This window comes from Pinus tabuliformis, chromosome X (genome assembly GCF_031772625.1).
Source record: "Pinus tabuliformis cultivar Carrire ecotype Pingquan chromosome X, CPIR1, whole genome shotgun sequence".
NCBI classification, from domain to species: domain Eukaryota; kingdom Viridiplantae; phylum Streptophyta; class Pinopsida; order Pinales; family Pinaceae; genus Pinus; species Pinus tabuliformis.
This window is the reverse complement of record NC_142308.1, coordinates 663,940,798-663,968,394: the sequence shown is the minus strand read 5'-3', so window position 1 is coordinate 663,968,394 and position 27,597 is coordinate 663,940,798. Positions and strand designations below refer to the sequence as shown.

Sequence of the window (27,597 nt, the reverse complement as noted above, 5' to 3'; positions counted from 1 at the left end):
TCTTAGTGTATCATTTGTAAATATTAATTAAACATTAATTAAATTTATATAAAAATAATAAAACATATGTGAATTTTTAAATATATAACTCCAATTTAATGCTTTAAAAATAATTATTAAATTAATCATAATATAATTAATGCATCATTTATAAATATTTAAACACTAAGTTACAATTATTTATATTAAGTAAATTATTAAACTTATAGTTATTTTAGAAAAGTTACGTTTAAGCTTGAAAAGGAATTAAAATCGATTAAAATATAAACTTACTTTTTGCATTTTAAAATATCTTCTAAATAAATAAGAGTTTATGTCACATGTATTAAAGTTTACAATGTCTTTAATACTATTAAAGTTTAATAAATATGAGTTCACGTCACATGTCTTAAAGTTTATAATATGACTTTAATTCTGTTAAAGTTTATAATATGGTCAACATAGAAATAATAAATTGTCGTCGTGAACTTGCATTAAAGTTTATAACGTCTTGTATGTCGCCACGAAATTTCATGAAAGTTTATAGCATCTTTTATTAAAATTTATAATATGTTCAACATAAAAATAATAAATTTTATGTCGCCCAGCAATTCCCTAGTTTATTTCTGCTAACGGATTCATTAATCTATTTCTTACCATTCCATTGACTTGCATTGAATTTCTTGTTTTGGAATTTTGTGCTCCCGTATGTTGATGATTTTTTACCCACGAATAGAAAATAGACGGATCTCTGCGGATCTGGATCCGAATCCGTCTCCGATCCGGGGATCCGCAGATCCAGCTATTAGGCCCGACGGATCGGTAACATAGTTATATAAGGGTAACCAAGTAGATTTTTCGTAAAATAGACTAAAAAGCCCTAAAACATAATTAAATCCATGATACAAGGTGGATAGGTCACAAGCCAACCCCCAAAGATAGCCAAATCAATGAAATAACATAAAATCAAGCCTCAATTAGGCTACATTTGGGAGCTAAATTTCCTCCAAAGATGACATCATCATCAAAAGGTCATGTCTCCATGAAAAAGTGCAAGGAACAACGCAAGGGACATGTCTTATCCTTTAAGTCATGGATCTCCATCCAAATGAGGTGTCATATCATCATGATAGTCCTCTAAAGCCCACTACATCTTCAAATGGCTCATGTCATCATCAAAAGAGGATCTAGGATGATATCATCAAGGTAGAGGGTGCATCTACCACTCCAAAGGGGTTGGAAGTGATCAACACCAGCGACCACCATCAAAGAAGTGCAACATCCATCAAGAAGGTACAATGCCAAACTAGGGGCATACAATCATTTCAGGGGTGCACCATCTCTCAAGTCAATGCCCTAGCTCCAATGCCCAACACCCGAGGTCCTAGGGTTAGCGAAATGTCACATGATTAGTGCCAAATCATCATCCAAGTCATCGCTCCTCAACAAGGCTCCAACATCCTCCATCAAGTGTCCTGTGTCATAATTGAATGGAACTTGAGATGTCCTACAATGTGCTTGAGAAACATTACTCATCCCTCAAGGGATCCTAGCCGCACCAGTAAGAATCATCTAGCACATTTTCAAGGAATCAAGTGAGATCATCTTTATGGGTACAAGAACCATAAAAGCATCAAGGTAGACCATATTCAATACCAAATCCATAAATGTAGTTCGCACAAGCATCATATGCAAATGTTTAACTAGCTTATGAATGTGTTCAAGTTACCTCACTTAAGGATGAGAGCGGTTATCATATGACCTTATTAGGTGCTTTCAACCCTAAGGGAAGAATCATTCCTAGGCCAACACTCTCAAATGATATGTGAAAATGATATGTGTTATGGTTTGGGGTTTACCTTATAAAATGTGTCATAGCCTTATACTAGGTTATGAAAAACCATTGTCCATGAACGCCTTTATAGAGGGAGTGCTTAACTACTTGATTTACCTTCCCTCACCTTTGTTTTTCCAAGCCCCAAATATTTGTCTTTTTCTTTCTTTTTTCGATATAGCTTGTTTAACAAGCTTTATCGATTTATCAATAATAATCATCATAAAAATCCAATTAATGATAGGCAACTTATCACTTCATCGAGGTTGGGATGTTTATAGAGAATTTCTTTTACTTTGATAGGTGTAACATGCATGGATACTCTCAAGGACAAGTGGTTATATAAGAGGGGGTAGAGCTCAAGCCAATATTGGCTTTTATTTGCTTTACACCCCTTGCCATTCTTTTTAATTTTAACATTTGGCTCTTGATTTTTCTTTTCATTTAGTTGCATCAACCTCGGGTATATTCAACCCCTTTTTCTCATAGGATGTAGAAAATCCTTGAAACCTTGCAACTGCTAATGAGATCAAACTAATAACAAAAGACACAAGATTTCTCTACCAAAATTTTGTGGAAAGAAAACAATGAATAGAAACACAATCACACATAGAACACAATAATTTATTTGGGGAACCCAACTAGGAAAACCCACTCTTGCTTGTATTGAATCAACTGAGCAATCTGATCTATTACAAAGAATCTGCTTCAATCCTGAAGCTCCCTGCAATATTGATCAACTCTCTACAAGACTTTCCCAACACTTAGGCAAATAAGGCCTGCTAGGAGCTCCTATTTCCTAGTGCAAATCCTCCCTAAAAAAAGGAATTTCTCCTATTTCCTTGCACAATTCCCAAGAGAATTGCTCTACTTGCTTCTCAAGCTCTGCACACAAAAACCTATGTACCATAATAAATACAATTTGTGCCTTCATTCAATCTCAATAGGCAATTCGAATTGCATGACCTACTAGGGCTAATTTTAGCAATTGTTGCAGTTAACTGAGAGTAAGTTGAGTTAACAGAAAGTCAACTACTCAACTAAACTCAAATCTATCTCTATTCTAGAACTAGAGATCAGTTAACTGACAGACACTAGAGTTAACTCCACTAGATAGCTAATTTTAGCCATCAACTAGTCCACAACTCACTACATGCCATCTAACTCGAATTAACTGACAATAACTCAGTGATAGGCCACATCACACATGTTAACTGAAAGCTAACTCAAGCACCTATGAGACTGAATTTGAATTGGCATCTTTGACTAAGGCAAAAGTCAAAGAAGCCATTCCTTGCTACAATTTCAACATAGGACAAGACCAACAGTGAACCAATACGAGCAATTGACAACAACTAATCAAAAGATGGGATAACGGATATAGGAAAATGATGACAAGTGCTAAGTATGAATAACATGGAGTGCTACCACCATCGGAGCCTACCATTTGTGCCCCTCCTAGACAATGAAAGAAAACCTAAGGAAGGCCACACTAGATTAGGGACGCATAATAACCATTAAGGTGAAGTAGGGGAACAACTACACAACCAATTGTGGTCTATAATCCAATTTCAATCTGTGATCCATGCTAGGATGCCTTAAACATTAAATGAAAGAACTTGAATGCAAAAATGGTTATAGTACCTCATAGTAGATGACCCACCCTCATTGGATGAGTAGGCTAGGTTAATATATACTGATCGGATCGTGGATGAGAGGCATATGAGGCTGGCTATCTATGGATCATGGTAGGGCTGCTGGCTGGCAAGCTGCAATGTAGGAGAAAAAAATTCTCCTAGGGCTACCCATGTATCTGGATGGGTAAAAGGGACAAATGCTTCTTACATCTCATACTTGCTTCTAAAACTCATGCTTGGAGTGGCAATGATGCTTTTTTTTAAATATAATTCATAAGACACACACTCCGTACACTTGTAACATTAGCTTAAGCACCAACAGCTTATGGGAGTTCCATATTCTTCTTTTCACCGCATAGTATTCCATCGTAAACTTAACTACAAGAAGGAAATTCTCTTCTTATTTGATCTTAGATTAATTATTTGATATTTCTACAATAATTTGTAACACAAAATGTGCAATTAAGAGATACAGAACCTAGCTAGTAGCAGAATTGCTGTATCCTTTGTGACTTGAAACAAAAAAATTCAAAATCTCAGTATATCTCTCCAATGATAGATGCTGTAGATAACACAAGAATCTTAAGCACTGTATCCAACTAAAAGGGGAGAACTTTGAATATACTAAAATGAAGAGATATAACATTATACTCTTTGAATTCGTTGAAATTTGCGAAATATGTGCTGCAATCTGTAAGTTACAATGCCTCTCCATGTCAAGAATAACAGCTGCAGATCAAATCACAATAGAAGGAACATCAGATAAATAGAAAGATATTGGAAACTGACACTGATAAATAGCCAATTGCAACAATTATATGGCATGCTCCAAAGAATCTAAATACCATTCTTTCCCTTTCTTCTGAACTGATCCCTTGCAGAGTCTTGCAACACCTGTGAGGAAAATATTCCGAGCTGGATGACATGCCAACACATTTATCCATTAGAAGGATTGGCATCAGCTACAAGCTGCAAATTAGTAAGAAACCAAAATGAGTTCAACCTCCCTAGTAGCTAAAACTGAAATCTTCTTCAACTCTATAACCTTTTGATCCACTCTGTCCCGATTCCCAGAATGGCCATTATGAAATCTGAAGTAACTCAAAAGGAAACAATCATTTTGACAATGATAAGTTTAAATGTGTTTCCTGTATGTTTTTTGCAATTAGTTCTAAATATCTTTTTGAGAAGGATGTTTAAGGAGAATATTTAAAGAAAAAAGAGGGGCATGACCTCTGAGGGTTTTGGCATTCTTCTATATATGGTAAAGGATGCTAAAAGCATTGCAGGTTAGGGAAATAGGTTGTTCCTTCCTGAAAAAAACTGGTGAAATCATCCTCAGAGCACCTCCTCAGACACTTGACAAAACTATCAGAGGTTAAGAACATAGAGATAGAATATGAAGAAGAGAAACAAGAATATTTCAGTGAGATTGAACGATCAGACATGAATGTTTGGTCAGTTTATTGCAACTCTGAAATACAAATAAAATCTTCATAAGGTGTCTCTCAATTCAGGAAAATGTGCAACAAATTCCAAAATATGCTTTGCCATTTACCTTCTAGAACTAGATATGCAATTAATTTTATCCACTTGACATTTTGGTTGCCAAAGCAATGTCATAGAGTTCACCGAATTTGAACCTTGAGGTTCAAAATTCAGCAAACCTAAAAAAAAATGTTCAAATTTGGTTCAGATTTGCTTTACGCCTGCCTGATTTTATTGTATACCCGTTACCTTACTGAGTTTTCCATATTTAAATTTTGGAGTTCAAGTTTCTTCAAATTTTGAAGTTTCATTTAAATTCAAATTTAATTCACCGCACTTCATATCAAAATCAGTTTGTAAAATTTGCAAGGTAAATGCTCTATTAACTTACCCTTGGGCCCAACTAAAGCTATGTAATTAATGATAATGTTAAGAATATGCTATGTAATTAATGGTAATGTTAATGGTAATGTTAAAATCTTACAGGGATGAAAATGAAAGTTCTTTCATTTTCATCCTTTTACTTAAATTTTTAACATTACTATTAATTATTTCAGGAGGTTTGCAACCTCAATAGAATTCGTATGGAGAAAGTAGAATTTTAGATCCCACTCAAAATCCAGTAGACTTACAGTTTTTAGGATTTCAAGATTGGAGGGATGCCAACATTTCCATTGGATTCTGTTCTGTGGGAGGGTATGGAACTAGCATTTAATCAAGAGCACCAAGCCCTCGATGTACCTTGATGTTAGCGGCATTGACTTTTTAACTCCTCTATCATGATTCATGACCCTTGTAAAAAAGTACCCATCATTCAAACAAAATCTGGATATGACATGTTAAGCTTTTTCTATCTTATTTTAATGCTTATAGGGTGATATTGATGATGAGGATCCCAATATACGCAATGATTTCAAACATATGTAGGTACTTGTTGTAGCATGATTAAGCTTTTTCTATCTTATTTTAATGTTTATACTATATAGGGTGATATTGATGATCAAGATCCCAATATATGCAATGATTTCGATCATATGTAGGTATTTGTTGCAGGATGATTTTCTTGGGCCTTGGGCCTTGGCACTGGCTCATTTATTCATGAATTTGTATCTGTATCCTAAATTATTATGTTAATACTTGAAACTCAAATGCTTTATTTCAAAGTTTCAGTATGATTTTCTGAAATATATATATATATATCACGTTTCCCATCTCCTGATTTTTGGGAGGTCATGTTTCTAGCGCATTCCCATTTCAGATACGCGTTTCCACTTCCCCATACCATGCAACTTAGACCATTTGTATACAAACCTCTGTTACAAAGACACACACGCAAGCATCCATGGTATGTTGCATGATGGCCATCATGCCTCCAAGAGCCAATGAATGTACATAAATTGTGTGCTAAGAGACCATCAATGAAGGGCCTGCACGCATGCACAGAGGATTGATGCTTGGCCTAAGCAGGTTAGTCTAGAGGCTTTGTCACTTTTTAATTTGAGATTTCATTAAGAGAGTTTTATAATTTACTTTATATAAATATTGTATTAAATGTATTAAAAACATAATATATTAATATTGTATAGGATTATATATTATATTTAATTAAATTTTATGTTAAAGTTAATGATGATTTAAGTATGTAATACATACATACATATATATATGTACATACATACATACATAAAATGGCCAACTTCATTTGTATTATAAACATTAAAAACTTAATATATCAATATTATATTGGAATATATTAAATTTAACTAAATTTTCTGTTAAAGTTAATGCTATTTTTTAAGATATATATATAATGGTGAATTTCATCTGAATCTCATTGAGATCCAAATTTCACTGCCCTCGAATTCGAACTCAACCTCGAACAATGTGCATTTGCTGATCATGATTCTTACATTAATGTTGATTTCTTATTATTTTATGCTATTCATTTTAAACTTTATATACATATATATATATATAGATATATATATATATATATATATATATATATATATATATATCTGAACCTTATCAGAAAATTTCAATACACATTGAACCTACCCTTTGGAAACCCAACCCATGTGTCATAGCACCAAAGTCGAGTTTGAGTTCAACTTTAGCAAACAAACAAGAGCTGAAGAAAATGTTAATGTCAAAAGTAATTGAAAACTTAGTTCCACAAAGTATATATTTCTAATCTCTTTTATTATGAGCAAAGCTTTAGAAAATCATTCTTAATATCACAAAAATATTTAACAATTTTGTTGAAATCCCTTCTTTCTATTTAAATCTAGTTTATATGCTTATAATGAAGTAATGTAGATTCAGTATGGCACAAAAAAGAGCTAGGTCGGTTGCTAACTCAATCAAGTCTAACTCAGGCTGAGCCACACCAAAATTCCTGACTCAACCAAACAAAAGTCCTAACTTTGTTGAGTCAGACAATCAACCAAGTCTATCCCTGCAAATATGTCAACTTGTGGGTACGGCCTAAAATGTAAATATTCATAAAAAAGTTGATGTCGTGGCAAATTCTCTTTAGCTAAAAATCATAAGGTCCTTTGGTAAGAATTAATTAAAATTCACTTGTGGAAGGGTTCAAAAATAACAATTACCGTCGAGTTTTTGGCACCAAAGGTTCTTGAGCTCCAAAAATTTAAAATCTGAAATCTAAGTTTTTCCCTCCAAGCAAAGATCAGTTGCCTCTCATGAAAAACCTACAAAAGGAGACCTCGCTAGCTCTCCCTCACATGTATCTAACGCAGATCTCTGAAATTGCCTGTGGCCTTGAGGAGTGACGAGGGGGCAAATTTTTGCAAGGGTTTTAGATTGATTTTGGCTTTATTCTTATGGGATTCGATTGATCTGTGTTGCAACGGTTTCATTGGGTATTTCCCATGGCCAAACTCTGTTTTGTAGCTTGTTTACATTTCAAATAAAGATCATTCCTGATGGACAAGTTCAGGGTTCTCACTAAGGACAAATGCACATTGTTTTAGGGCTAAATTTTTATAGTACCAAGGTTCATGAAATGTATTCTGAAGCGGACTCGCATTGCAAGCGAATTTTGTAGTCCATGTGAAGCGGATCTGGTAGACTCCTACTAAAGTACATTTGTGGCCCTCAAAACAATCATGGTTAATTTTTAAAAGGTGTATTTTCTGAGCACATAAAACCATGAAACACATGATCCTTGATTCAAGGATTTTTCTATGGTTTATCTCTTCTTGCTAGCATTCTTCTACAGCAGACCAAACCCATCTGCCATAATAGTTTTTGGGAGGCTCGCACAAAGTTTTCTTTTTGGGCTTACTCTTCTTTTTAAGCATGGTTTCATTGGAATGTAATTACATTTCACAGGTACTTTTGAAGAAGGTCCGATGATCTGGAGCAATACACAGTTATAAGGTTGATATCTGGAAAGTGTTGAATCATAACCCGTTGACTACAACCTGGTGCGGGTCCTTAGAAAATTGTCATCACATATTCCTGCGTCCAAATTTGACAGGCTCTATACTTTGTGATCTCGCACTTCTCGCTTTGTGGCATATGGATCTTGATCGGTGGCATCGATATATCTGTGCATTGTGGCATCTCTATATTCGCATATCAGCAGTGATTTCGCTATATCTCTGTGTGACTCTAACATCATATTACATTGCAGTAAATTCGCTATACGCTACAGTAGCTTCACTATACTCAGTGGTGGCATCGCATTATTACAGTGGCATCTCTTTATCACATTTCTTACAGTGGCATTTCTGACATAATCACTATATATTATGAAAATAACCTTGATCCATATGACAGTGACATTAATTGTTGTATAGACACTCTATAGGACTCCTACAAGGATAACATAAATATGGCAGTGATAGTAATTGTTGTGTAGCAGTGACCCTAATGAATGTCTTAATGCATATATACATGAAACTCAATGACAATGAGACATGACAGTGATTTTCTAATTATGATGAATGGCAGTGTCAGTAAAATATGGCAGCAATGTAAGACTGTTTATGTGACGAGTTTCTTGGAAATAACCTTGACATAATAGTGACACTTATGACAATAGGTAACCTTCAGTGACAGTAACTCTGATGACAGTGAAGGCATCCAATTGATTTTTGATTTATTTAGTAATAAGGGTTATTGTTGGTTGAAGACAATGTACAAGTGTTGTTTGATGAATATCCTAGTTGATAAGAATATGGAAGTAAGTTTAATATGTCTTGGCTAGAGTCCAGCCAATTGTAACTAAGAGTATGTAAGTTGTATACGCTATTGATAAGTATATTGGTCAAAGGAAGGTGTTGATGATGCATGAACAGTGAAATTATTACAGAGGGTTTTGTGAGCATTTTCATGAAGTTTGTTAGCTAGTGAAGATTGTCTAAATCTGTAACAAAAGCACCTTGCACATCAACATTCAAGACTGTCTATGAAACAAGCAGTCCTGAGCCCTATACAAACGTGAGGCAGAGACTATCTGTGATCTGTTGATATGAAACAGCGTTTGTTGTTGTATTTGGATTGACTAGTTAGCAGAGGAGTTCAAGTAATTGACATTTGCACCAGTAACTTCATAACAGTGGCAGATATTAAAGGAGCAGAAAATAGTGTTAACAATAGTACAGTGACAACAGTGGAAGCATTGAAGAATTGATGGCTTCCAGTTGTAGATGCCTATACCTGTTTAAGTGTGTGATACTTGGTTTGATAGCATGTGCTTGACAGTGATCCATTTGCAATGATACTTGACAGAAGTGTTTAATGTGATTTATGGCAGCGACTCGATGATGCATCACAGTGACCCTATGACAAGTGACAGTATGAAGTATGGCAGTGCTTTGAGTTGAAGTACAGAAGCAGTAGCAGTAGTGGCAGCAGTGGACAGTAGCAGTAATGGCAGTAGTGGACAGTAGCAGAAGTGGAAGTGAACAGTGGTAGGAGTGAAGTGTAGCAACAGAGGCAGCAGCTTGTGACAATATCAGATGTGGAGCATATTGTAGTTGGGTCATTGTCCCTAGTACGGGAGCCCAAACTCATTTAGGGAGCATTTGCTTCCTTCCAGCCTTTGCTGGTAAAACCCTTGGGGAGTCTTGTACTTCCTTCCAGTTCATCTGGTAAATTTGTATGTAAACCATACATAACAAAGCTTGTTGAGCAAAATCTCCTGTGTACTAATTCTATGTGATGTGATCCTGTTTTTGTTTTGTTGCTCTGAATGTTTGAAAGAAACTAACCAAGTGTAAACATTAAGAAAATATTGATTCACCCCCTCTCAGTATTTCCAACATGATCCAGATGATTGACCAATCTTAATTGTAAATTTGTTCTCTCACCTTACCAAGGAGATTTATTTTTAGCCTTAGTCTACTGGGCCTTCCCCATAAGGCCTTAGGGTTAGAGGAGGGCAATAAATGGAAGACCTAGATTGAAATAGCGTGTTCATTCTCCCTTTACTGTACTTAATGCTTTCCACATCATATTATAAGCCCTTGATACCATCTCCATTCTTCGGGTTCAAATGTCATTGGTTCATTGGGATTTCACAATCTCCTATCCCAATTCTTGGATAAGGCCGAAAAACATTGTGATGGAGGTTGATGCAGCTAAAAGAATGGGAAAGCATAATATGGCCACAAAGAAAAAAAAGAAAACCAAAATGCAAAAGATGGTCGGGACTTAAGATGGCAAATGGGAAAAATCCTAGCATGAGCTCTACGCTCCTCATTAGCCATCACCTGGTTCCTGAAAACTTGATGCTCCATCTCACCAAAAGGAACCGTTGCATGTCCCAACTCTAATGAGCAATAAACTACTTCATCTCAACAGGTAAATTGCAATGTTGCAAAAATCACAATCGGGATCAAATCGGCGAGGGGAAAAATCGTAAAAATCGGGAAAAAAATAAGAAAATACAAAAATACTCATTTTTTTTTGCAATTTTTTTTCAATTTTTTTAATATCTAAAGCATCTACAACATAAAATAAATACATTGACACATAAATATGATAAAAGAACTAATATATAAGATGTGTAATATCATTTCTAGTGCTACATCACACATAACAGTGAATCATGTCCTGAATAGTAAGTCGTGACTCTTGAGTCCCAACTCAGCCTCAAAATATCAACAAAAAATATAATAATGTATCTCATATCATGATTCATAATGTCATATACAATGAAATGAACCAAATAACTAATACTACCGATTTCTTCTGCCCCTCTTGCAAGAAAATGCAATAGTTTTCCCTTTCCCTCTAGATGAAGATGTCGGTGGAGTTGGCAGTGGACTCTGCTGTGCTCTAGAAGCTGAAGAACTAGGAGGTACAGGAGGTAGACCACGTCCTCTACTGGTGGCAGGGGTAGCCTGGGTAGGTGGTTTCGCCTCCTCCTCCTCCTCCTTCACCCCCTCTATGCCTTCCACTACCTCCTGCTCTAACCAATCATCGGCAGACTCCATGAGAGGCCTCTCGGCCTCAACCCTCCATGCAGCAATGGTGTCAATCCCATCCAATGAGATGGCCTCCATATCAGGTATCCTCTCAAGTTGTCTCACCCACAATCGAAGATTGTAGTAGACGTAGACCATGTCATTAAGTCGCTAGGACTCCAACCTTTACAAAGATCATAAAATAATAATTATAAGAAATATATATTATTTAATGAATTGAAAAAATTAATTGGAAATTTGGAATATTTTAAGTTTAACCTGTTGCGCTTCTTGTTGTGTATTTTTTCAAATACACTCCAGTTGCGCTCGCATCCTGAGGAGCTACATGTTTGGCTGAGGATTCGAATGGCAAACTTTTGCAGATGGGGTACTCTAGCACCATAGATTCTCCACCATGCATCTACAACAAAATTACAAATAAGATGAACATAAGAAAAAAAATGAAATTTGAAAACTGAAGCAAAGTATGAAGTTATGAACTTGAAGAGACAATGAAATTTGAAACAAACTAAAAAAATACCTGGCATTTTAGTCTTCCTATCAACCAAAGCCATCTCAAAGCTAAATGTGTCACTCGCCATCCTGAATATCTCCATTTCTTTGGAGATTTCTGCACGTTCTGCTGGACATGGCACCATTCTTTGAACACAGGTGAAGAACCCATCCATGTTCTCAGCATCAAATAAAAACCCACAGGGGTAAGAAAATGCAGGGTTCAAGTAGATCCCTGTAGCATGAATGGGACGATGGAGTGTGTTGTTCCATCGTTCATCAATCACTTCCCATAGGAGTTGTTTCTGAAACCCCTCATCTCCCTTATCATCATAGTAGGCCCGAATGGATTCTTTGGCCCTATCCATGGCCTCATACAAGTAGCCCATTGCGGGCTTGTCACCATCAACTAATCAAAGAACCTTTACCAAAAGTTCAGTAATGTTGCACACCTCCTGCACTCCCGCCCAGAAGTTTTCCTGGTATGAAACTAATCTGCATATGGCCTCTCCCTCTAGTTTGCGGCTAAATGTCAAAGCACGCCACTCATTTGAAAGAAACATTCTCTTCACATCCCACATAGAATTCAAGAGGGATTGAAGAGATATGAAACTGGTGGCAAACCATGTAATGGTGGGCGCACCAACTCCTTGTTGTTGGTGAATTTTCTCATCAAATGAAGCACAGATGCATGATTATATATAAATTTTGTAATGCTTTTTGATGAGTCAACAATATCTTTGACAAAGGAAATTTTTCCTATGTCCTCCAACATCAAATCAATACAATGTGCAGCACAAGGTGTCCAAAATAAAGTAGGATGCCTCTCCATAAGCATCTTGCCAGCAACAACATAATTTGCAGCATTGTCCGTTATGACTTGGACAACATGTTCTGCACCCACCTCCAAAATAAACACATCCAGCAAATCACATAATAATTTTGCATCTTTGATATGTGCAGATGCATCAACAGATTTCATAAACATTGTCCCCTTGGGACAATTAACCAAGAAGTTTATAAGGCTTCTCCCCTTTTGGTCGGTCCAACCATCTAACATCACAATGCATCTTGTTTGTGCCCATGATGCCCTAAACTCCTCCAATCTTTTGGTGCGGTCAACCTTTTCATCTTGAAGAATGCGGCCTATAAAATCATCATAAGAAGGGATTTTGTACCCTGGGTCAACAATTGCAATAGTATCAACAGCAGGCTGGAAAAATGGATTATTCCTTGCAACGCTGAAAGGAATATCACTCCAAAGGAGAAACTTGCCAAACAACTTGTCAGCTTATTCTTTCTCCTTCCTTTTAAGCATTGAAGAGATAGATGGTTGTGAACCAGTCGTGGTTCTAGGAACAAAATATGATGAGGTAGCTATAGGGTTGGTTGTAGATATTGATGCTGAAGTAGAACCAGTGCCACTTTCATATTCACCTCCTAACACTCTCCCTGCTAGTTGCTTCCTCAGAGCTGACTTGGACAGTTTGACTTGCTCTAAATCTTCCAATCATCTGAGGGCTCTTCGGATGATTTCCAGATTTGTATTGGTGCAAGGCCCTACCTCATGTCCAGGGACTTTTGCAAGGTGATAATTCAATCTATAAACCCCCCTGTCATATGATGCCCACACAACTTGTAAGACAAGTTTGATCTATCAAACCCTCCATCAGGTTCACCAAATTCCTACAGAAGGTTCAATTTCCTTGGCATGTTTGTAACTTGGTTGAACTCTTGAGTTTTAATGTAAGATGGAGTTTGAAGTTGAAACTTGAAACTTGAACCTATGGCGCAAGAACACTTGTCTGATGCTACAAAAACTAACAATTCTAGGCTTTACTCTCTCTCAAACCTAAGATATTCCTCCTATTTGAAGGTCCACATATAGCTTTACTTCAAATCTCTCGAGCTATGCTACATTTGGTGCTCTCTCCCATCTAGCATACTTCTTGAAGGAAGGGAAGGCAGGTCATATATCAAAAGGTAAACTAACCATTTATGTAATCATGTGCTTTCATTTAATGTTTGGGGCATACTAATATGGATCACAGGCCAAGCTAGATGATTGACTGCTCTTGATTGTACCCTTGTTCCCATGCTTCACCTGGGAGATTATCCTTTGTCCCTAGTCCAGTGTGACCTCCCCTAAGGCCCTTCCTTAGAAGGGGCACTAATAGGAGGCACTGATTGATATAGTCTGCCCAAGGTAATCCATACTTACCACCTTCCACTTCTCCCTTATATCCACTTCCATTCTTTGGGTTGATTGTCATCGATCATTGGGACTAGCACACTATATCCTCATCACTAAGATAGGGCCCAGAAATTCTCCATAGGAGGTTGATGTAGCCAAAAGAAAGATTAAAGCATATGAAGCCACAAGTGAATGGAAATGAAAAATGCAAAAGATGGTTGGGACATATATAAGCATGTGGAAAAAAACCTAACATGAGCTTTATCCCCCTCATTAGCCATCACCTAGTTCCTAAGCATTTCATGCTCTATCTAAATAAAGTAACTTATGAATGTCCCAACCCTGATGAGCAATAAACTGCTATATCTTTAAGGGTAGAAAAGTACCAAGCAAGCTAGGTCACCTAAGCTATGCAAGAAAGAAAAATATATCGTCAAAGTAAAAGGCACACCAAAGGGGTGAAAAAACAGGCCGAGTAAAGGGGTTACTCATGCCTCCACGATTGTGTAATGTCCCCAATTTTTGGATTTCCTTGTGCTGAGATTAGGAAGAATTTCCAGAGCTTATGTCACCTAGGTCACAAGAACAAGATTATATTATTAGTGGGCCCGAAGGATTTTGGGGAGTTTTATGGGGGTCGACTAGGATCACTTGCCATTTTTCATCATCAGCAATTCTGCATAGTTCGATCTTGGTTCCACTGCATTCCAACAATTTCCGTAAAACGGAGTTATTAACGCCCATATTTTAATTAATTACACTTGAGGTGTTGTTTCAGGCTGATTACCTGGAGAAACACATTAGTGTAATAGCTCGTTGGAATCAGGGCAAAAAGATCTATAACGCAGGATGATGAAAAGGGGCTTTAGGTGGCTAGTGTGTTGGAAATACTGAGAGGGGGGTGAATCAGTGTTTCTTTTCAATTGTTATTTTTACTAGTTAGATCACTTATATTTAGAACACAAAATGAACAATGATAGAATAAATACTTTTATTAATTTCTTCTTTCAATAAATCAAGTACAATAGATGTACCAACCCCATATGAAGACACCAATCTTCAATCTCCCAGGCTCCAACCTGTAATATGCCAAACACTGACTTGGACTTCCCAAGGCACCAACCTTGTCAACTTTGAGGCACCAACCTCTAGGGCTCCAACCCTATTTCTGGTTCACGGTCCGACCTAGTTTCTTGAGGACTCCTATTCTCTAGTGCTTTGACCCTATCTTCCAAGGCATCAACCTTGTCTCTACAAGGCTCCAACCTCTTGGGCTCCAACCCTTATCTTTACTTCGTCAAAATATGTTTGGTCATACTTCACGGCTCCTAATGTCTTCTTCAACAAGCCCTGTCAATCTTCAACTATGCCTTCACTTGGTGTCCACATCACATCATCAATGACAACCTTGTTCTTCACATGAAGGTGTCACCACTGCTCTTCATGTTACCCAAACAAAACTTCTTCGAGGTCACCTCATGATGGTTTTAATGCATCATGGTCTTCAATGATCTCCACAAATCTTGAATATGCTGCTTCACAAAGTTCTCCAACTCTGCCCTATTTTGTTCTCAAGGGAAGACTTCAACAAGCTCTATTTGTCCAATCCCAATAAATCAACACTTCGACCACGACCACAGCAGCTGCAACAATGGCAACTACGACAGCTTCAACCACGACAACTACAGCAACTTCGACCACGGTAGCTTCAACCACGGCAACTACGACAGCTTCGACCACAACAACTACAACAACTTCAACCACGGAAACTACGACAGCTTCAACTACGGCAGCTGCGACCACGACAACTATGGCAGCTTCGACCATGGAAACTAAGACAGCTACAACTATGGCAGTTGCGACCACGACAACTACGGCAGCTTCGACTATGGCAACTACAGCAACTTTGACCACGGCAACTTCTCTGCTCCTAGCTTGAACCTGTGGGAGACTATTTAACCCAAGAACAATTCCACAACTTGTCTTCCTTGCTTTTCTAGGTTGCGGCTTCTTCTCTACTTGTCTTGTCTCCACCGAAAAATCTGAGCTTGAATGGACGAATTTAGGATTCTATTTATAATGATTTCGTTTATAATTGAAGGGACATGTCTATTTGAAGTGAGGCCGACTTGCATGACTGAGTGTAGGTCGGCTCACTGCTAGAAATAATTTCCTTAACTTAAAAATTCAATATCTCACAAACTATTGGGAGTTTCAGGTCAAATAAAGGCTCGTTAGAAAGAGGAAAAAATCCTCTTTAAGATGGTCTAGGATCCATTTTGAAAGGATGCCTCCAAGGTGTCCAAAATATTTTTTCTTTGTGACTATCCTTAAATTTTATGCATAAAAAGTTTGGGACAGCATGAGGAATGTTTGGGACAACGTGGCTTCTTCATTCTTTGGCTTTTTCATTGTTATCAATGTCATCATAGGATCATAGAGTCATTATGTAGGAGTGTAGCATCCATGTAGCATGACACATCAACAATGTCATCATATACTGGTGCAGTCATAGTGCAGCGTCATTAGGAGAACCCCAAAATAGTCTTCCAACCATCAAATGATCTCCAACCATGTTATCAAGACCTTGTCAAGTGGCATCATCAATTGTGGTCATTCATCAAGAGTATGACATCATCAAATGTAGTCCTCCATATGTCATCAAGGGCTTCTAAATACTTGGCACTTCTTAAGACTTCTTCATTAGTGACTTGACATATTAATTGATGGCATTCTTATCAAACAAGAGTTATGACATCATCATCTAGAACCAGGCAATTGTTGTCTTCAACTTTGTTATCTCATTCTAGGGTTTCATGATATTCATTAGGCATCTCAAGAATATTTGCCATCTCGGCCAATGCCATATTGACATCAATGATAACAATGATTAACAGGTGTGACCATGAAGGTGAATTAAGTACTTTATGGAGTTAAAAGTAATTTTAATTAATTAATAAAAAGCCACTTTATTAAAATAAAAAAAGGGTGGCAAAAGGGTCAAGCGCGTTATAAAAAAGGGAAATGAGGGGGTCTTTCCTCATTCCTACATTTGCTCACTTGAAAAAAAGAAATTCGGAGAGCAGGAAGAGTTTAGGGTTTTTAAAAACCCTCTTTGTGGGTTGTTTATTTTAGTGTTGAAAGTTCCAATGTTTTAAAACTCCGACTCCGACTCGGTATCGACTCGGCCAGCTCGATTTCAATGACTCGGTCGTTGTAAAAAATACATTAAATATTTATTTTTTATAAAAACACATAATTTTAAAGATTTTCATTCATGTTTGCAAACACACAGCATTAGAATATAGATAGAAGACAACATATTATCAAAGTAGGCTCATGAATATATCCATTATATCAAAATGGCACCCAGTGCATTGTCCAATACATACACGATGATGATATAGAGATCAAAACAAAAACAAATAACCAAGGAGGCTATAAATGGCCTCTACAACAAAACTCTGTGACCAGTACTACTGGCTACTGCTAGAGTTGCCAACATCATCTGGCTCAGTGTTACTTGGGAGCGGGAGCGAAAGTGGGGAGCAAGAGCGAAAACGGGAGCTGGAGCGACATTTTCAGAAGCTCCTGGTTTGGGAGCGAATCCTGGAGAAGTTTGACAACCAATGTCACTAACATCAAGGTACAAAGAGGGATTGGTGCTCTTGGTTAAATACGAGTTCCATACCCTAATACAGGACAAAATTCAATGGAAACATTGCAATCCTCCAATCCTGAAATCCTGAAAATCTGATAAGTCTGCTGAATTTTGAATGAAATCTAAAATTCTACTTTCTCCATATGAAATCCAATGAGGCCAGAACCACTCTCAAACATCCTGAGTCATTTCATGGTAATGTTAAAAATTTAAGTAAAAGGATGAAAATGAAGATTAAGGAGAATGTCACTTTTACTTTAAGAATTTAACATTACCATGAAATTTGAGTAGCATATCAATACTAGGAGAGGTGAATGGACCCCAAATAGCACTTAACCAATTTAGAAAACACCTTGGAGTCCCCAACAATCAACTAAATGTTAAAAAGTTCAAAAAAAATTAGAAAAATCGCTGTTTTTTTGTGGGGACTGGCTAGATTTAATGACTCGGCCGAGTAGATGTGGAAACGGCCGGGTTGACCGAGTCATGATTGACTCGACCGAGTCATGATTGACTCGACCGAGTCATGCAATAACTCGGCCGAGTCAGTCATGACTCGGCCTCCCGAACTGGTTTTTCTGCCGAGTCATAAAATTCTTCAATGACTCGGATCAACTCGGCCGTTTCGGATTCGATTCGGCCGAATTTTAAAACTATGACTTGAAACTATACACCCTAGCTAGTTTGGGAGTGGGATCACTCAGATTTCATTGTTGTGCTTCATTGGCGAAGAAGATTTGAGGAAGATAATGGAGGCAATTGTGTTTTCAGTTAATTTAATCTTCTAATCTTGAGTATTCTACATATCTATTTGCAGGAGGAATTTGTTGAAGATGGAGAACCAAATCTGAGACATTTTGTGGAGGTCTGAGTCCCTCATTTATTGCTGGTCATTGTCCACAAATGTGAGCCACAAGAGTTCGATTTCATCATCAAGGAAGAGAGCCCAGACATCTAGTGCCTGGCTGGTCGAGTTTTACCTGAAGAAAGGGTTTGATTCCTTTATTTATAGAGGGTCGAGTATATTTGTTTCCCAAGGCCGAAAAGATAGCTGAAGAGGGCCAAGTTTCACTGGCTTGTAAGGGGCCATATCCTTCCTTGGGTAGCTGCCTGAGTTTATCCTTCATTCCAGGCCGAGTTGGGCCTGTAAAGGCCGAGTTTCCCTTGCTGGTTGAGGCCAATTGTTTCTTATTCTGCTAGCTGTATAACTTGTGAGGGGGACTTGATTTCAGTCACTATTATATCAGTCTTCAGTAGCACGAGTTCTGTCCAGACTTTTGAGGATTGCGGCACATATATTACTGGAATTATTGGGCTGTTAGAGACAGCTGAGTTCATACTCCTTTCTGAGCTGATTTCTGAGTTAAAGTATCACATGGTAGCAGCCATACACATTCAGAAAAGGGACTGGTATTTATAATTATACTGCAGACAACCATACCAGGCCGAGTTCCTTCTGCTATAGGAGGCCATGAATATCTTCATATTGTTGGTTGGTTGAACTGATACACACAGTCATCTTTCTGGGTTGATAACTTGATTCATATGCTCATTGGTAGTCCGAATCACTATCTTTGAGGCTGATTCATTCAAGAGAATTAAAGGGGTGTTGGTTGTAGAAGAGTTTGCATTTCTGGAGCAGTCAAAAGGGGCCATTGCTTGACATATGTACGCCTGAACTATTTACCAGGTTCCTTGTTATTTTGGGCACTGTAACTTCTATTGTTCATCTAATAAAGTGACTGTGTGCCTCTAAATTTATTACTGTTGCAAGTATAATTATATTGTGAATATTTCTGAGCATGATTTCAAATACTATGTGGTTGTTTGGAGTGTCCTCTGGGTAATTAGTTGGCACTGTGTATTTCTGAACTCAATACTACTTATCAAACTGCTGTTAGGAGCTTTGTTTGGGTGTGTAATTGCCACTATGACTTTCAGTTTTGGGGTTCAAATAATTAAAAATACACCTACAGCCATGTTCACACAAACTGTTTGACAAAACACCACACCGAAAACTCAAACAAAACTCAGTGGAAATCTAAGGTATTCCTAAGGGGGTATCTCACAGATTGCTCCATCTTCTCATCATTATACTCAAGATGTTGGATCCCCTTCAGATGGTACAATGGCCAAGGTCATCTTCCTTGAAGTACCTCCCATTCCATGACCACATTAATCACATGCATCTATGGACTGATGGGTTTACCTATCAAATATCCTTCCCCTTAGGGGATGGAAGCAGCTAATAGGGATAATTGCATAATCGTCCCTAACATAAGTGTGATAACTTGCCTACAAATCCTGAGCTAGAAAGACATTTGAAATTTTGAACGCAGGGTTTGTGTGAACAATTTTTGTGTCCCTAACATTGAATATGGTCCATTGTGATACACCAATGGTTTTTGTCCCTAATGATGTTGATCTCACTTGATTTTGAGGGTATGTTTTAGGTGGTTCAACACACAAGTAGCAGAGATCCTTTTAGGGATGGCTTGACACCTCTCCACACCTTAAGGAGGACATCTAGCCCAGTTTGAGAGCACATATGACTATGCAGCCCTTATGTTGCCCTCCTAAGATGAACGTTGGGGTTACAGGAGCCTCCACATGATTATATATTCCTTAATACACATCCAGATGCTGAAGTAGTGAGTCAAGAAGCCAGGTGTTGGTTTGATTGATGATATGCCTAGATGGACCTAGGACGCCCCCAAGCCAGCCATGTACTTGTTTGATGGATGTTGATCTGTTCCAGAACCCAGATGATGATGGAGATCATTGAGATGGTTTGGGAGGGCTAGCACACCATGCCTTGATGCCAATGTCTAATCATAGGGCTACCACATCACCCATGCATGCCCAAGAAAGGTGACATGAGCATACTTGATGATGGCGTCATGGTAGAGGAGATGTTACTTGAAGATGTACCCATGCACTTTGACAATGTCCCTTGGAGTAAGGAGCACTCTTGGATCCACTTTGTCACTTGATTACTGGAGATGCCCATTTTTTGATGATGGTGTCATCTTGGAGAGCTTTCCACCCACAAGTGTGGAGAATTTATGACACATTTCTTATGTCTTAACTTATATCATTTTGTAGAGCTATTTTAAGGTCAGCTGCTGACCTTTAGGCCTAGTTGAACACTCCCAAAAAAAATTAGGGCTTTTGATGTAAATTAGTGAAAAGTAACTTGGTTTCCCTCATATAAATAGAGGAAGGTCACTTTCACTTGTTTGTCATCACACACTCTCCTCTCTTCTCTCTTGAGCGAGCGCACAATAGTATTCTTCTCTTTTTCTCTTGGTCGCTATGGATGAATGGAGTGAATTCTCTTGGGAGGGATATTTTTGCATGGAGAGACTACCTGCGGATTGATGAAGGGATTCTTGATTGAATGGCGTAAGTTTATTGTCATTTTTTTTTCATTTTGCACGCAATTTTTTGAAATTGGGGTTTCTATTGTGCCATATTAAAAAGTGCAAGATCTCTCTCTCTCTCTCTATATATATATATATATGTAATTCAAAATTTGTAATTCAAGAATCCATCAAAGGAACTTGTTGTATGCATCCATTGATCTTAAATCTCCTACTAAATGAAGTTGCTAGGATTCCTAAGAGAAGCTATTTAGTCTTCCACCCTCTTCATCCAAGTCCTTCTATCATTGACCTCACCCTCTTTGACTTCATTACCCAATTGAATAGAGGCATTGGTCTAGCAGTGGGAACACCTTTCAAAAATTCTATCTTTTATTTTTTGGTAACTAGGGTCAGGGTATGGCATAAATTTGCATTTAATAGCAATTTTATTTCTATATGTTATCATTCTACAAGTGTAAAGTGCATTTATTAATACTTGTAAAGCAAAATCTAGCATTTATTGCATGTTTTCACCCCAAAATTAGGGCTAACGTCTAGTGTTTTTGTTGTTGTTCTATGCATTTTTAACCTCTAAAAACCTGAAGTTAACCTATCCCTTGCTTACATCTTCGGTATTCTTCAATCCTTTATTGATCTCATCACTTATAGGCTATCTCTTTGCTGATATATGTTTCTGCATGCCGTAAATCTGCATAATATAAAAACCCTAGCTTATAACAGCTTTCATCAAGTTTAATGGGGTTGGTGGAAATTGTAGTTGAACACTTGTAACTCTTATCTTGGCCCTCAAAGTTTTGTAATACCTTCTCCCATAACCATTAGACTCTTACCACCTTTAAACCCTCCTTTATTGAAGATATCTTATATGGGCAATTTATCTGCAAGTCCCTTAGAGAATCATTTGGTTTAGGATCTCTAGGTGATCTATCCTCTAAGCCTTCCCCAAGAAGCCTCCCTTGTGGGGATAACATCCACCACTAAATAGCAAGAGAGAGGCCACAAAGGTGAAAGTGGTTGTTGATCTCATTGTTGTTATATTTTCTTGCAAACCTAGCACCCAACACTTGATTCCTAACAGATTAGTAACTCATACTCATTTTGCTCCCAAGCAAAGTCAAACTTGCAAGTATCCAAGTTTGACTCATGAGCCTGTAGCTGAGTTTCACTTGTGAGCCTGGTAACAGAGCAATGAATCAACTGGATGAACAACAGACAGGCTTGGACAGTTTGGAAAGCCCAGGTTACTGAATTATTGTTGGCATGTGGCAGTCCGTATGTGGAACCAACAGTAAACCTCAGTATTGGAGGAACACAATCCATTCCATTTCCAAAAGATTGCTTTCAACTAATATAACAATAGCGAATCAATGACTTAAAAAACTGGCATAAAAAGGCGAAAATTTTTAAACCAAGCATATCAGACATTCATAACACACAATGAACTTATTCATGTGGCAAAAATGTAAGATGCAAAAACAACATATAAGGGGCAACATTAGAGAATTTACCAAATGGTATGGATTGGATAAAATGAAATCTTCTTCTTGGTTGTGTTCTCCATCTGTTCCACTGCAAAAGAAAATTTCGGTATACTCAAAATGCAAAACTACATTTCAAAACAGATAATTCATTGTCAAGACTGCAGCTGCAGTTTTAAATATAAGCAAAACAAAGAGAAGCATATTCATGAAAACACCAGATGATGAAATGTAAGTGACAAACAAATCAATATCTTACCAATTTTAATCACTATCATTCCAGCCTAGAGAATGCAAATCAACTTAATAAACATCCAATTGACACAAAAATAAAGATGATCAATCAGAGAAATTGGACTTTAAACCACAAAGAAAATACTACATAATAGGAATTATTTGGACAAATTCACACATGCATATGATAATATTCACTAACCAGCAGCTAGATAAAATCAGTTGCATGTTCATCACGTTCAAGGTGGTTATTCATTTATCCAATATTTCTCTGTAATAGAAAAGAGTGATATATAGTCACATAATTAATTCATGAGTCATAAACACCTGTTGGCCACCATCCGAAGTTGTCTGAAGGGCCATATATATACTCCTTCCATGCGCACTTGGATTATCTGAGTATCGCGTTCATCAGCATAAGAACCATCCCTGAAAACAATGGCCCCCTACCAACAAAATGCCAAAAATAAGTGTCCTAAACATAGAGCCTAAGACAATATCAACCTAAGACAACCAAGATATAGTTTCTTAAAAGATCAAATATAAACCTTAAAATAAGCAAAAAGACTAAGCAATTGTAAAATTGTATTATGCAGTCTCCTTAATTGATGAAACTCAAACAGAATTTCTTTGCTTTGAAATTTCCTTATGTAACATGAAATAAGTTTGTCAATCCTGCTAAAATCAGATGGAGAATCTTGAAATCTAGAAAAGTTGGCAGCAAGTGTAGAAGGAAAGGTCTAGAAAGTAGCATTGGGAATACGTCCGCCATACGAAAGCTCCTGTGATTCCTTTTGTTCCTCACCAGTTGTCCTTTGATGCACAAATCAAGGGTCCGTGAGCATGCCATTTGCTTGGAGTTTGGACACAGCCATGGACAAGACCATACCAATGTCATTCAACACAGCAAATAGGCTAGCACAAGTCATCTTGTTACCACCTACATTGCATGAGGAATACATGTGATTTTATTCATATGATTTAGATTTTTGCAGGATGGCATGATGTTTCTAGCCTTCCAAAGGTTGGAATGTTGGCAGAAGCAGCTTCAGTTGTGCATCATGGACAAAGGTCACCTAGTCATGTTCTAGTCACTTTCACTTTGTGTTACATGGTTAGTTCATTGTCTTAAATTTTAATTGTGAGTGTCGTCTTGAATCGTGGTGTACTTGCCTAATGTTTTCCTAGTATCATTTGTAACACTTCCATAATTTAACCTAGGTAATTCGTTTGTCGCACGCATAGCTTCACCTTTTGCCTTGGTGGAACCCACTTCACCCTTACATTTCCATTTCACTTCATCATCTTACCCAAGTAGTTTATGTACCACATCACATCTCTATCTTTACCCAAGTAAAATCCATATTCCACTTGCATTTCACTTAATTTCCATCTCCTAGGAGAGGCATGACACTTTTAACTTATAATTCTCCAAGTTTTATACCATATTAACCCCTCATTTGTCATATATTCAATTTTTCCAATGTGAACATACCTAATTGGTTTAGGATATTTTAATTAAATCCTAAAACCTTAGGTTGACTACTTAATTATTGGCCTGTTAATACTTCAATGATATAATTCTTCATTAAGGCTCATTGCCTAAGTTCCATTGCTAATTTATAACTAGGAAATACAACCCTTTTTGGTCTATATATCGACAAGCTTGAGGAGTGGTTAAATTCGCAAGGGTTGATGGTATCTATTTGGGCAAGTTTGTTATAAGGCTTCTTTTGTATGTAGATGACCTTATTCTAATTGCTAAATCGGCTCTTGGTTTGCAAGAGCACTTACTATCCCTTGAGCATTTTTGTAGAAGGGTGGGGATGCAAGTCAATATCAACAAAACGAAAGTAGTGGTTTTCTCTAAGAAAAAGAAAACATAACCAGCATAAGTTCTACTTTGAAGGCAACATTCTAGAAGAAGTTGCAGATTACAAATACCTCAGAATTGACTTCAACAAAAATCTAAGCTGGAATGGTTGTAGAAAGAAAAGAACTTTGGGGGTTGGAAAGCATTTTATGCTTTTCAAAATAGGTGTAGAGAGGCAAAGTTATGGGACTGGAAAACCACTCAAACTCTTTTTGGGCTTCTAGTGATTCCGGTGATTCTCTATGGTTGTGAACTGTGGGCTAGCAGTACATCTCACATGCAGTGGAGACAAATTGAGAAAATTCAGAAGCGTTTGATTACAAACAAATTTAAGATTAAAAGTGCAGTTCCTTATGATATCTTGTTAAGTGAAGCAGGGACTGCTCCTATTGAAGCAATTGCTATGGTGCGAATCATAAGGTATTTAAAAAAAAAATGAGCAAATGGAAGAGGGTAGATGGCCTAGGGCTATCTTTAATGATAGATTGTGCAAGAGCAAAAAAACTTGGATGCAACAAAATAACAAATGGTTTAGTAAATGGGGTATTTGCTTGAACGCGTGTCCCATAAACAACAAAGAGATAAAAGCTTTTGTTATGGAAAAGTTCCACAAACGTACTTGGGATAAGGAGCTAGGAAGAAAGAAAAATTACTATATTGAAGTGTTTAATCCCACTCATAGTCATCAACCAAAAGCATACATAGAGGCCAATATCTCTTGGAGAGCCAAAATTCTTATTGCTCAGTTAAGGACTAATTCTCATCAACTCCGTTGTGAAACAGGGCACTGGAAAAGGCCAAAAGAAGTGTGGGAGGAAAGAGTATGCATTTTTTGTTCTTTCGGAAAAGTGGAAACAGAAAAACATTTCATTTTAGAATGTGAGGCCTTCAAAGATAGCAAGGAAAGTTATGCAGATATGTTGGCATCTAGCTCCTGGGATAATCTATTTAGCGAGGGGTTTGTCAAGAAGCTGGGAGCATTTATTTTGAAGCTTCACATAAAAAGGACCGAATACATCAAGCAAATGAAGAAGCAATCTGTCCCATAGGCTATCTTTAGCCTTGTGGACGTTAAAATAATTTCTTTCTTCTTCTTTCCATATGTCTATGTGGTACACATATGAGACTAAGCACCCCCCCCCCTTTGCACACATGTTGTGGCAGCCCACTAAAAACTTAAAATCTTAATTCATTGAGCCTCATCCTAGCCCTATTCACACATGCTAACCTATTCATTTCACATCTCTATCCTCTAGCACAAGTTTTGTGGAATTTCTTAAGCATTGAGATGACTAGAGGTTTTACTATCATGCACCTTAGGGGTTTAACCACCCATTAATCAATCGCCTCATCCACTCATCCATTCACACGTGCACACTCCCCTAGGCCATTAAGTGGTGCACTCCACTATGAGGTCCCACAACACTTTACATGAGCTTGTTCACACCTTGCACACATTTGAAAGTGACTAGTAGATGGTTTGACTTGGCAAAACGAGGTCCACTTGCACATTGAGATGAAATGATTTTGATGTGGCCACATGTGCAAATATCTTGGAAAGACTTCTTATGGTAGTTTCTTAATAACTGACATGGTCAAAATGCAAAATTATAAAGGGCACACCATTATTTCTCTTCACGGGTTAATTCACACATCAATATTTTATTATGATGGTGGTTCTAATATGGACATAATGCACTCTTTCCTAGGGTGCACTTGTCAAAGAGATATTTTAATGCTTTATTCTATTTGAAGAGGTCCACAAAGTACAATTACCAAGGGCGCACTTGCTAAAGGAGATAATTCATTAGTTCTTGGTCAAAAGGGTTTCTAGAAGAAGAACTCGAAACATTACACTTGGAACTTGCATATTTATGTTAGAGAGCACCTTCATGAGAGTTGTACACATGGCATCCATGCATTATTTTGGAGATGCCCCCTATCTCTTTGACTCGGAATTTTATAGATATTGTTTTTGGAGGTTGTTATTTCTTCAGCAGCACACTTGCTCATGAGAAGGATAAATGGCACTTGCACTACACCTTTGCATGAGCTGGAAGATTGAGGAAGATGGCATGCGGCATCACATTCATCTTGAAGCTTGTAATTAGTATATTCTATGAATAAAATAAGGAAAATAATATTTTATTGTACAATAGAGTTGAGCTAAAATCTAGATAATGATTTGCTCACTCTTTCACTTGGAAATATTGGCTTCGGGAGAAATCACTTGAAGCTAAATGCAATATCTTTTAGATGTGCTTGGAGGATCTACACAACTATCTTGTGTTAGAATTTATAGAACCCAACACCTGGTATTTGGTTCCCAGCAAATATTGACTGAACAAAAACACAGCCAGACTCCTAACACAAAAAATATGGCAAAAGCAAAAAAAAATGATTTGAATCATACACATAAACAGATTTTTCCCAATCAACAGTTCTTCATTAATAAATTAATCATAGAACATACTTAGGTTCCCATCTTTGGATAATGGCCCAATTGAGAAAATACAGATTACAAAATTGATCACCAGCCTCTCTACACTCTCTCGGACCCACCGCATGTTCACTAAGAAGCCTCTCTCAATCTTGTGTTGTTGTGTCTTAGCCTCAACACTTAGGCTCAATTTACAACTTTCCTTAGCTAAGATTGACGGCCAAAATTAGCTCATCAAGTTAACTGAAAATAAGTGACTTGACTTTAGTTAACTTTCCTATATTTAGATTTATTTACTTTAACTTAAGTACAAGTCATAAATTTAGCTTGATTTACATGCACATCTCACGCATGTCACAAGCAACACATCTGCATGCATGCAACTCACTTGCACACTCAGTATGTCACATACAGGCTCCATGGCATCACCATCCACCCCC

At 37.4% G+C, this 27,597-nt stretch overlaps 1 protein-coding gene across 1 annotated transcript in view; it reads right to left on the bottom strand.

Annotated features, from left to right (window-relative positions):
- Positions 1 to 3,928: 3,928 nt before the first annotated feature.
- LOC149141712 (transmembrane E3 ubiquitin-protein ligase FLY2-like) overlaps positions 3,929 to 27,597 on the bottom strand; it is a 180,141-nt gene continuing 156,472 nt past the window's right edge. Inside the window, exons 4-7 of the mRNA XM_089451309.1 lie at positions 23,172 to 23,290; positions 22,641 to 22,701; positions 4,296 to 4,365; positions 3,929 to 4,179 (exon numbers count right to left, since the gene is read on the bottom strand). Of these exons, the coding sequence (XP_089307435.1) occupies positions 3,929 to 4,179; positions 4,296 to 4,365; positions 22,641 to 22,701; positions 23,172 to 23,290 (501 nt within the window). The remainder of the gene's footprint in view (positions 4,180 to 4,295; positions 4,366 to 22,640; positions 22,702 to 23,171; positions 23,291 to 27,597) is intronic.